This window comes from Diachasma alloeum, unplaced genomic scaffold, assembly GCF_001412515.2.
Source record: "Diachasma alloeum isolate Michigan unplaced genomic scaffold, Dall2.0 Dall_scaffold_00183, whole genome shotgun sequence".
NCBI lineage: Eukaryota > Metazoa > Arthropoda > Insecta > Hymenoptera > Braconidae > Diachasma > Diachasma alloeum.
In genome coordinates, this window is record NW_021680349.1 from 2,061,806 (window position 1) to 2,074,680 (window position 12,875).

General features: G+C 38.3%; 1 protein-coding gene across 1 annotated transcript in view; it reads left to right on the plus strand.

The window, feature by feature from the left end:
- Window positions 1-12,875, plus strand: part of LOC107047922 — a 218,519-nt gene that overhangs the window by 175,315 nt on the left and 30,329 nt on the right. Inside the window, exons 3-4 of the mRNA XM_015270851.1 lie at window positions 553-691; window positions 1,566-1,639. Coding sequence (XP_015126337.1) covers window positions 553-691; window positions 1,566-1,639 — 213 coding nt within the window. The remainder of the gene's footprint in view (window positions 1-552; window positions 692-1,565; window positions 1,640-12,875) is intronic.

Consider the following 12,875-nt stretch of genomic DNA (forward strand, 5'->3'; position numbering starts at 1 on the left):
AGGGGGGGGGGGGGTATGGCAAGTTCTGATTGCTTGGGTTTCATATTCAAATTGAAAAAGAGTCGAGGGATTTTTCAGGGGAGTGAATATTGTTGGATTTGAATACTCCACTTGCAATTTTCCGGAGTGAGTTAAAGAAGCGTTGGAACGTTAAAGTTGAGTTCGAACGAAAATACATAAATCCGGGGGGGATAATGTTGGGTACTGGGCGTACGTTGCCGTTTGACCCGGATCTCAACGATTTACAAGGCAAACTTTGGGAGAGGAGTGTGAGCACGTTTTCCGTGATATTCCCGGGCTGGCGGCATCGTTTGGAGCTTCTTAAGGGAGTTTGTCACGTTGCTATCCTCCTCACACACAAGTTCCTCTTACATTTTCCGACTGGTTGTGTCGGAGTAGTGGTTTATATACTCGTGATATGTACTGGGGTTTTTGGGGAAAGAGAATTAAACGACCGGTGGGTTTGCAAAGAGTGAGAGATGGCAATGAGGGATGGGGGGGAGTTATGAAATCGGACGGTGGTATTTATGAGGAAACTTGCTCGTGTTTCAGGGGCCTGCGAATTTCCGGCAGGCTGGGCGGGACAATGGTTCCAGTCCGGAAAACCATCACCAGTCACTGTTAATGCTACCAACATTGGTGAACGTACCTGCATTGAGAAGAAGGGGGATATCTACGTCGTTTATGATAAGTGAGTATCGAAATATTGTTTTATCGATTCGGAGGGTGAATGGGAATTTTAAGGAAATTAGTACAATGATTTTTTGGGCCGGCGGGGAGCGGGTTTGGGGGAAAGTGACAGGAAATGTTTTTGGTGGGAAATTTTATTCTCGGCAAAAACGGGTTTTCAACGTTTTTTTCTGAAATCTTTAGTTTTTGAGATAAAATGGAGAATTTGCGGAGAAGTTCTAGTTCACTGTTTTCGTGGACTTTTTTAAATTTTTGAATAGAATTTTCGGCATATTTTTTGGAAATTTTTATGAAGTGGGAGTTTTACTGAGAAAGTCAATGAAAATTTCCCATTTCAATTCAATTATTCAATTAATATTAATAGAAATTTGTAAAATTCAGGTGAATAAATTCTTGCATTCCGATTAATACAAAATTCCACGTAATTCGGGACTAAATATCTATCTTTCGATTGAAAATTCACGTGAATCGGGAAATTTTTGTTCTCCTGCGGCTCAAGAATTCAGAAATTCCGTTGAATTTCCAGTGAAATTCTCAAAGACAATTTTTCCGAACAAGACACCACTCATTTGTCTGTAAATATCACTAAAAGAAAAATATAATAAAAGATATTCGAATACATTTTTTTAGAGAATTGAGATTGCTCGCCATTTCTTTCTAAAATCACAATTTTTTTTATAAAAAGAGAATTACCGAAACATGCTCAATTCCACTTCTAAAATGGAAGAGGTTTAGAAAATAATATCCCAAGAACTCAGCGTAATAGATTTAATTCTTTTAAAAAAACGCCTTTTACCTAAACCAAAAAATAAACAAAATAACAAAAATGACATTTTAATAAATTTATTAACCAATTTTAATTTCTATTTCAACAGTTCCACTTCTGGCGAAAACTACAACTGCCTAATAATAAACGACCGTCACTCGAACGTCATCCAGTTTCGCGAAGGTGAGTAACCTCACGATACCATGATAGCCAATAACTGCAGTAAAAAAAATAACAAACAGAAAACATGAAGCGAAAGAACATTGTCACGAGAAACACGATACCACTTACTCCGCTATGGTTTGCATTTCTTGACGGGCACCCAGTATATAAACACGGAGAATATCGTGATACCTTATCAACAGAGGCGCGTCGTATCGCTGATGGATTTTATGAGATCGACTCACCCACGGTGACATTCCTCGCGGCTAAAATCATCATTCCGGTGTATCATATTTCATGATAAAACTTATCTAAATTGATATTGTGGGTCCTGATGCAGAGCACTTACTCCGGTAATTCAGCGCTCGAATTATTCCTCTACTCCTCTCTTTTGCCGTGTTCTCGTACGCAGATTCAAGTCGGCAATTATGCCCAATTAGGAAGGAACGAGTTTCGACTGTATTCTTCCATTTAAAAACTCTCAAAAGAAATTGTAGAATGTTTGAATGGTGGGGATACGCACAGAAAAAGTGATGATAGTTTTCAGGAAAAATTGCTGTATTGATAGAATATATCGAGAATGCAGATTGCGAACTTTACATTTCGATCAAATGAATTGGTTACTTGATCCTATAAATGAACTATTTAATTAATTAAATCAAAACACCACAATTGGAAAAATTATGAGTGGAAAAATTGCAGATTGAGAGTATTATTTCATTCGAATTTATTTCTCCCGACATAATTAGATTTTTTCAATACAATTTTACAGATTTTTCTTTTGAAATTGAAAAAACAATTTTTTATCCTAAAAATAATGCCCAATTTTTTTTTTAATTAGTAACTTTGTCCTGAAGACCATAAATTTGTTTTCTCTCTGCAAAATAAAACATCCGACGTCTGAAAGGGATCGATATCATAATCGATTCATTGGAACACCAACAAAAAATATTCTTTTGATTTCGCCATGGCCGCGACTCGAGAACAAAGCCCCAACGCAACAGATAAAGAAGAGGAAGTGTGAGAAAAATAAGTGATAGTTTTCACTAAAATCTCTATATTCAAAAACTCTGTTGTGATAGAATTTATCGACAATGCAGACTACAAATTTTTTATTTCGATCAAAGTAATTGTTTATTTGATCCTGTAAATGAATTATTCCTTCAAAAACATCAAAATATTTCAATAAAAAAAATATAAACTATAGGAGTAGTACTCACTGAAAATAATTACAATCTAGTTGTAATTAAAAAAACAATTTTAAAAAACTGGGTATTCTTTTTATTCTAAAAACAATGGCCAATTTTCTTTGAATCAGTAACTTTGTCCTGAAGACCGTAAAATTTCTTTCTCTCTGCAAAATAAAACATCAGTCGTCTGAAAGGGGTCAATAGCATAATTGATCCATTGAAACACCAACAAAAAATGTTCTCTTCATTTCGCCATGGCCCACGATTCGAGAACAAAGCCCCAACACAACAGATAAAGATGAGGAAGGGTGAGGGGTCTAGATATATGATTTTCGCGGGGATATCCTCTTGTTGTGAAAGTATCCAGAGCCATGAGAGCATCTACAAAACGGAACATTGGCCCATCTAACGCTCAATGATTCCCGAGGTTGACGGGCGTGCCGTAACTAAAACTGACGTCCATTGTATCCTGCATTCGCCGCTGGGCCCTCACAGCATATACCACTTCCAACCTATTCCCTCGACCTATCCAAACTACTACGATATGCCATATGGCGGATTGCCCGGGCGTTTTAGTGGATTATCGAATGTACAATGGAAAAAGAGGGAAAAAAATTTCATCCTGTGACAGAATGATGATGTGCCATGTTCCAAATTCACAAAGAGAATTTCAGAATGACTGGAATTGCGATTGAAATTGCTTCAATCATATTTCGGACATTTTTTTTCGGGGGGTTTTTTCTGCCTGCAATTTAACTGAGCGGGTTTTTAAATTTTTTCAGCTTTCTTCTTTTTACTCTGCGTGAAAAAATAAATTTCATTGACAGTTCAGTAGTAATTCTTAGGAGAATCAGGGAAATTCAGATTTCATTGAAAATTCAATGGATTGCAAATTTGTGGGCAGCAGGAAGAAAAAATGCTCCAATTTGCGTGAACTCTCATGATTTTTATCAATTTTTATGGGATTATTGAATTCAATTCTACAGTTACGATTGAGTTTTTCAATGAAATCAATCAGACAGGGACTAAAGTCTGGCAAATTTCCGAAAAATGCACCAGGAATTCCATACGGAAAGAAACGTTGAATCAAAAGTACTAGATAATCGTAGCAAATTTCACTATGCACTGTTAGAAAAAAAATGACATTTCATGGACAGTTGACTACAAATTTTCAGAACAGTGACACTGAATGCGATTTAGGGGGGGAAATCATGAAATGTCAGATTTCACTGAAAGTTCGATGTTATTTGGCACTGAATTTTCCTAAATCGCATTCAGTGTTACTGTCCTAAAAATTCAAGAATATATTCACCACATTTTCAGGGAAAAATGGAACTGAAACTTACAGCTTCTCTTTAAATTTTCCATGAAATTCTGAATTTTCAGTGACGAAACTCCTTGAAATTTCAGGGGTAATTAAATTCCATAAAAATTTCCAAAAGTTTACCGGAAATTTCAGACAAAATTTTTTAACAGCGCAGCCAAAAATTTCCAACAGTTTACAATTTATCCCAAATTATGTCTAAATGCGAAGTAAAATTTTCCCCCAAAAGAAAAACTGAGAGAAAATTGTATGAAATCCCTTTTCTTCACTCCGAATTCAGCCATTTCATTGTTTTTTTGGGATTCTCAACGTCATGTCAGTCTGATACATTTCCGTCCGTATTATCCAGCAGTATCTCGAGGACGAATCATTTACCCCCCGATGCGTTATGCCTCAGAGACACCGTGAAGTACGCAGACTGCGGGTAAACTCGGAAATGTAATTTCCCAGTTGAGCGAGTTCTCATGATATCAGCCACTGTGATTTTATCGTTAATGATCTTAGGTATGAGATACAACCGAGGAATCATCCTTATCAGTTGTGCAATCACACTTTATGGGGGATAAGTCAGAGTCGGGAGTTATTTACCAGCTTCGGGATGATTCTCGTAAATTCTTATGAATCAAATTTTTTTGGGGGGAGTCATAAATAAGACTGATCGATTTCATTTGGAATTTGTCGAATCATGCGCAAATAAGTTTTCTCTTCGGTCGAGGCGACTTGTTACTACAATGTCCCCTACATTTCACATAACTAATTAAAAAATTATTTATTGACAATTCTCTTCATTTTTATATGGATTAAGCTGCCTGCAGAGACATATTTGAAGAACTTTAATAACCAGCTGTCAAATTTCAATCACTAGTTATTAAATTAGTCGTTAAATTGACATTAGACATAAAAATGTGGCTTATTGGTTTCGTGATGACTGAAATTTTGAATAACTTAATAGATAAGATATTTATAATGTCTTGAATTACAAGTCACGAAATTTAAGACATTGTTTCTGTCTCAGTTGAAGAGACTCGAAGAATATTTATGACGGCGGCACTACTACAAGACATTAACCCTATTAAGATATGGAATGATTTCATGTTTTTGGTATTTTCTTCCAATTTATTGAAGTTCTGAATTTATTGAGAGGGTCGGAAGGATGACGCGGGTGGGAAACGTTGAATGAATTCATCATCGTTTGATGCTATGACCCAAAAATCAATAAAATACTTCATTTTTCAGTTTAATTATTCTATGAAAATTCAGAAAAATCTGTAAAATTCAGGGAAAAATTGAAAATTCAATCAAGTCGCGAAATTTCCATCTCACTCTCACATAAAACTCACGAATTTCCTTGAATTCCACCTAAAACCATAAATTTCCTAACCATTTTCCCCTGAATCCAATTCATTGTCACTCTTATCAGAAGTACCACCATATTTTCCCTGAAATTTCAAAAAAATTCCAACAGAAAACTGTAGAAAAGTTTTTTCGGCCATGTGACAAACGATGTTCTGCAGCACGCAGTCCACTCCCACCACACCTTACAAAATCAACAATGTCCATACACGTGAGACATCATAATCTCCTCCCAAAAACCCCCCGAAGAAAAAAAAACCTGTGAAACTTTTCCCCACAAAGCCTCCCCAATTACAAAAATAACAATGAACAGTGATAAAACCAACTCGACTTCCTCCACCCAACCTCGTTACAATTTTTACTCTCTTATCACCCAAGATGAATCAACTGATTTACCCAGCATACCTCACTTTTTGGTATCCATCCCCACCAATGCCTCGAAAACCCACCGGTGGGAAGCTTGGTAACTTTCGGGTTGGATGTAATTTCCCAGTCGAGTGAGTTCTCGCGATTAAGGGGTCGACACGGTGCAACGATCCTTTCCTCAGTTTCAGTGTAGTCCTCTCGTCTCCGTCTGTACTTTAAACAGTGTACATATACCCACCAACATAAAGCACACCGAGCCAAGGGGGATGAGTCTTCTCCCGTCCGTCTTCTCCTTCTCTCGAATCTTGTCTGTTCTGTTCTGCTCTATTCCGCTCTATTCTGCTCTACTCTTCTCTACTCTGTTCCGTTGTCGCTGGAGGACTCCACCCCTTCTCTTCCCACCCCTCCCTCCCCTCCCCATTACCCTCTCACCCACTGCAGATGGAATTTCGTAGTCGGCATACACATTTCGGGAATGGCCGAGTAAAATGAGAATGGTAACCGCGATAATTCGCACTCCCGCACGCACAATCCAGCGTTTGGCCGGGCGTGTAACATCGTTACCCAGTCAGCAGGCATCCCCTCACCTAGAATTCAACTATTGCCGTGTATATAACCGTGTATACGGCTCTCAGTAACGTGGATAACCCGTTGGAGGCCAACACCGAGCGAAATCCCGCCATTACAGAAGCAATCTGAAACGCGAGTGTTTCGGGTATAAACGTGGTTATGCATTTCCGCCCTCTCTCCCTCGGCCACTGTGAGGGCATCAACCCATCCCTCTTTACCCCTCTCCGACCCCTCCCCCCCCTCCCCTCCCTCCGCCCCTTTTATTTCCTCATCTTTCGCAGTGTGTACTCTGTTCAACGAAATAACCGCGACGAGATGACCCTCTCCTCGTTTCACATCACTACCCTTTAACGTGCTTTCGGCTCACACCGGGCGATAGGTGGACGAGAGTTTTTTTTTAGCATGACTTTTCCATCAGGGATGGGGGGATTTTTCGTGTAAGGGGTTTTGGTCATTAGGAGATGTTATGGGGGGGAATTGAAGGTAATTTTTGAGAAGGTGAGGGGGTTGATGAGACATGATGGGGGAAGGGGTTTTTGTGCGGTGGTTTCTGCGCTGAAAGCAGTCGAAGTGGGGAGTTTTTGGTTTGAGGTGAGAATGGGTAATTATGTTTTTATTAGAATTAATGTTGTCTGTGGTAATACTGAGAGCTCATGATTTTTTTAATTAGAATTTAATATGAGCGCCGCGTGGAAATTTTTGACTGAAATTTTTGGTTATGTAATGAAATATGTAATTAAGTGTAATTAAATAATTGTCTCAAAGAAATGTTAATGGTGAAAAAAGAAATCGTTCACTAAAAAAATTCAGACGAGAATTGTTAACAGAAGATTAACTCCCGCAGTTTTATTAGACAGAATTGATTTTGGTATGTTGCCTCCAATCAATCATCCACTCCCTTAACTACATATCAGTCACACCATTGTTCCTTAAACATCTGCATGACCACATAATCATCCACTTGATCAGATTCCCCTCGACGTAAAAAACCCGAAAAACCTGAGAGTCACTCCCCTGAAGGGAAAATGATAACGGACAGATGCAGCGACATATTAATACCTATCCCGGCCACCGTGACTCGGCATTCATAACTCTGACCCCTTGGAAAACGGCCCAGAAGGCTGTTCCGTGGAACAGCGGGGCATAAACATCACCCACGACAGGGGAAAAGGAAATTCATTCGTCAGTATTTATGTTTAATATGATATCGGTCAATTCGGGTTTCTCGTTGAGCGTTTGACTAATGATCTTTGTATTCAATTACCGTTACGTCATTCTGTGCAACGTGAGCGTTCGGTTCCACTCGTCATCGAGCCTCCAACCTCCCCTATTCTGCCTTTTCACCCCTCCGCAGGTACACAAAGAGAAAAGTTGAGGGAAAATTCACTGTTCGAAATAATGTCATCGTGAACTGAAATGTTATTTATTGAAGAATACTTTGTGGAGGGAATTTTTAGTTTACATTAATAATTTTTTCCCAATTCCGGAAAGATAATGATTTTAGTTTCTAATTTTAACTTGAAATATTGCGTCTTCACTTTTAGAAACTGTTTTGAATTTAAGTAATAGCTGCATTTGATTTTTTAAGGTCGGAAATTTTTTAGTTAAGGTATTTGTGGCGTCAGTCGGTCAGGGGAGGGCGAAAAAAAGTTAAGAAATTGATTATTTTTTTCACACATTCTTTGATTTTTTCAAAACCTCTATGCAAAATCACAAATAACCTAGGAGAATGGGTGAAAACGCATTTTTCAAAGAAATGTGTTTCAACACGGGCTCTTGTGTGTGAAAATTTTCAAGAGCAAAATATCTTGCACCGAGGGAAATATTCAATAAAAATAATCTTTTCCGTAATTCCGGAGCGAAACATGACGGTAGGAAATTTAACGGAACTGTCACGGAATTTTTCCAGAGCGTTCCGTAATTTTTATCTGAATCTCCTGTGAAAAATTACGATACCGTCATTTCAATTTTCTGAGTCGACTCTAGTGCTGCCGCGAGACACTTTACGAGACAAAATTTTAGAGGGATGAGTCTCGAAATACGCAGGATCGACTCGTCTCGTGATGACTTCGAGTCAACTTCTCTCATTTCGGTCTCAAGTTTTTCCTGTTTTTCAATGTAAAATCCCAACTTTTGTCTCGGTTGGTCTTGTCTCGATTTTCTACATATAAAAAATCCGAAAAAGTGGAAGCCGAGTTGCGATAAATTGACTCGGAGTCATCATGAGAGGAGTCCATACTGTATTTGGAGACTGAAACGAGAGCAAAGATTTCCCTGTTCGTTGCGACCGGGATTATCTCTCCAAAGTTTTTGTCTCGTGATGTCTCGTGAAATGTTTCGCGGCATCACTAGTCGACTCCGCAATCGGTGAGCGAATTGTTCCGTAATTTTTACTGAGCATTTTCCTCCGTGAGCGTTAAGAAAGAAAAACGGGACTTTGGCCGTTCGCGACTAGTCTGGAATCCGTAATTTCCCCTCGATTTATTTATCAGTGTATCTGGGTTTGTAATCATACAACAGAATGCACGTACATATGAGAGACGATACGTGATATCTGCGCGTGGAGGCTCGCTCGCGAAAACGATAGCTAACGGTGAGAGGCGAAACCCATCGGTGTTTCCATGCTCAATCCACCCTCTTCCCAGCATCATCCCCTATATAACGCAACACTATCGTATACCCTGCGCTCTCCTCTCTCTGCAGTGTAGATTTTGCAGCTACAATCCGCACAACAGCTCCGGCTCTTCGATTCGCGCATCCGAGCGTAATTCGGTGCCGTATTACCTATTCGCAGTTGGTGAGGACAATGGACAGATAGTGGATGAAAAATGTAGGGTGAAATGGATAAACAAAAATTGAATTATAGAGGTTGGGGTGTGATGGATGAGAGTCTTTTGAGGTTTGCGGGCTTGGGGTTACGTTTTTTGCGTCCTGTGAACTGAGAAGAATGTTGAGCTTATCGTTGAAAATTCTTGTCTGAAATTTCCGGTACACTTCTTGGATATTACTATCATGTCATAATATTTTAAGGAATTTCGTCATTGAAAATTAACGATTTGATGGGTGATCAATGGAACGCGTAAATTTCAGTTCAATTATTAAGTACATTATGTGTTATGTGGACAATTCAGATGAATATATTCTGGAATTATCAGTGAAATTTTAAATTTCGTATTGTTATTTTTATCTAAATGGAATTCAATCTTGCTCTTATGAAAATTACTACTAAACTGTCCCTGAAATTTAAATTATTTCGTACAGTGTACGGTTCATTTCATGAAAATAATTATTGTGATATAGTTCATTATTAAACATTGATAATTTGATGGGAAAATTAATAGAACTGTAAATTTTAGTTTATTTCATGTTTTATTCTCCTCTAAAAGGAATTCACGTCCCTAAAATTTCGTTTTAATCCAACAGTGAATATTATGAGAAATTTTTAACTGAAATTATTGGTTTCTTTGTTGGAAATTATAATCATGTGATAGTTCCACTGAAATTTCAAGGCATTTCATCATTGAAAATTCACAAATTAGTGGAAAACTCAATGGAAACCGTAAATTTCGGTTCAATTATTGCAAGAGAATTATTTCACTTCAGTAGAATTCTGAAACATATATTTTTGAATGTAGAATAAGTCGAAAATTGAAGTAAATTGGAGAATTATTGTTTTCCTGCCGCTCTAAAATTTGGAATTTCATTGAGATTTCAGTGAAATTTGAAATTTCATCATTTATTTCCACCTAAACCAAATTTAATGTCCCTCTATTGAAAATTACTCAAACTATCCATGAAATTTCAGTCTTATCAGAAAACGTAATTTACGTTTTGAAAACATTTTCATTACCCCGGAGTATTTCCAGTTTCGATTAAAGTGATCAAGAGCTTCTGTTATTTTATTCAACCCCTCGATTTGATTCGCTTGTTAATAAAACATTGTCTGGGGTGAAAATAGATATGGGAATCGGATGTCATTTCCCCCGTATGGTGTCTTGACAATTTCAAGATCTGGAAAATTCATAACGTCATTGATGAGAGTGACATCAGACGCGAGAGTCCATTCCAAATATAATGTGGCATTCGAAATGGGTGGACGTACATAATACAGAGCAGAAGGAAATGATCTTACTCTTTCCACTCTCTCAGGAATTATTAATGCTTCAATATAATAATAAATCCATGCGGTTATTTCAAACACGATAATTGCAGTAAGCCAAGATGAAAATAAAATTGCGGCAAGGCATCGAAACATCCATTTACTCTAAGGTGAACTTGATTTTTATCCGCGTTTTATTTTTGACTTTTCCATTACCGTACCCCGAGTCGAATAATTGGACCTGATAAGTTCTACTTAGGTCTTTCCGTTCAGAACTGGATAGGTCTTGGGAAGCCTCTTCCCAAGTGCTTCCGAGACCTTTCTACCTCTGGTTATGTCCCATTTCAGCACTCGTTAGGTGTAACCAGGGCTTGTATTCAGACTTTCCAAATCCTTGCCGGTCCCCGTAATTCTATGGGCCTATGTTAAATCGGGGTTCATATTTCTGTTCACGCATGCGTTATTGAAATAAAAAATGCAATTATTGTTTTTTTTTAATCTCGAAAATCGACATTTCACGAGAGGGTGGAGGGGAGACGCATGTATGAGACAACAAGGGGAGAAGGTTGCAGAATCTATTCTAGCCACTCTTATCCCTTCGCTTGCATGCGTTGTCTAAATAAAAAATGAAATTGTTACCAAATCGGACCCTTGTTCCAAGTGAAAATGAAAATGTTTTATTTCGACATTTCTGGCGCCTCCGAGGGTGTTATTGGCATTAGAAGAGTCAATAAATACGGAATCAACATTCACTTGGGTAAAAAATTCGATTTTGGCGAAAGTTGACTTTCCCCCTGGAAGAACGGAAAATCTGACCCTTTGAAAATCTGAAGAAAAAAACTTTTTCAGTTTTCACTTTTTCCACATACTTTTCAGATTTCTGAATAGCCCGTCGCTTAAATAGTTGGAATCAACGTTCACCCGGCTAAAAAAATCGATTTTGGCGAAAGTTGACTTACCCCCTGGAAAAACCAAAAATCTGACCCTTTGGCTCCGGGTGAAAAATTTTTTTTCATTTCGACATTTGTCGCGCCTCCGGCGCCATTTTTATTGGCATCATAATTGTTAGAAAATACAGAATCAACCTTCACTTGGCGAAAAAATTCAATTTTGGTGAAAATCGACTTTCACCCTGACCCCTGACCCACGTGAAAATGAAAATTTTTATTTCGTCTTTTCTATCACCCCCGAGGGTTTCGCATCAGGGGGTCAATAAATACAGAATCAATTTATTTCGTATTAAAAAACACGTTTTATTCACATCGAATTAACAGTTTTTCAAAAATTAGCACAAATGTTCCCTTCATTCATAAAAAAACTCCATCAGTCAATCAAAACACAACAATCCTTTATTTACAATTAATGAATGAGTCATTTCCTATTAAAAAGCATTTTTAAAAGGTCTAGAAAATTTTCGAATGGAGTTTATTTTTATTCAAATGCGTCGTTTCTCCGGATGCACCTGTCTTGAATAAAAAACCGTCTGCGATCGAAATAGAGATTAAATCCCTCCTTATAGTCTCTCCCAATAATTCAATTTCTATATCCAATACTAAAATTGTCACAGGAGCGACACGAAACGAAAAAAACGGCCAATTAAAATATTCATAATGCCACGCTACCCATGGACCCCAATTAATTTTTCAAAGAATTTCAAAACTTTTCCGTACGACAGTCGGAGTTGAGTAAAAAGAGAGACAAGGGGGGATTACCGTTTTGCTCCACGGCGTCTTTCATAATAACCCCACACAGTAGAGTCACTTGGCACTTATCTCCCTAATGCCGTGGCACGCTTCGTTTTTCTTCTCGTTTTCATTCTTACGCCGGTGTTGGTTGGTAGTGGGTGTCTTGTAGCTCGCTTATCTCCCCCAAGGATCCACCGAGGGTCCTCTCCGGGCCATCCACGCGAACAGAGATATTCTGTCCTCCTACTTACCCCCCGCCCCCCCTCATCTTTCAGTTCTGTCGCTAATCAACAGCCGCCGAGCGTATTTTTCCTCTTCGCTTTTCTTCCCTTCATTTATTTTCTCGGACCCCTCTTCTGGTTTTTTCAGTAGTCACTCCTCGAGTACCTGTCACTGATTATGACCTATAAGATATCACTTGATGACACTTGGGATGATGATAATGAGAGTGAAAAATGGAGGATGGAGATTATTTGAGGGGTTTGATGGTTATTTTAATGCTAAAATAAAAATTGGCCGTGACTATTCGCACCATTACGTGAATCACTCCCGTACACTCCATACACTCCACGCATGCGTGAAGTTTGTGTGTTTCACGCAGCCGAATTTTCATACTGCTGTGTATTTCACGCAGTTGAAGTTTCATACTACTGTGTGTTTCACGCAGTTG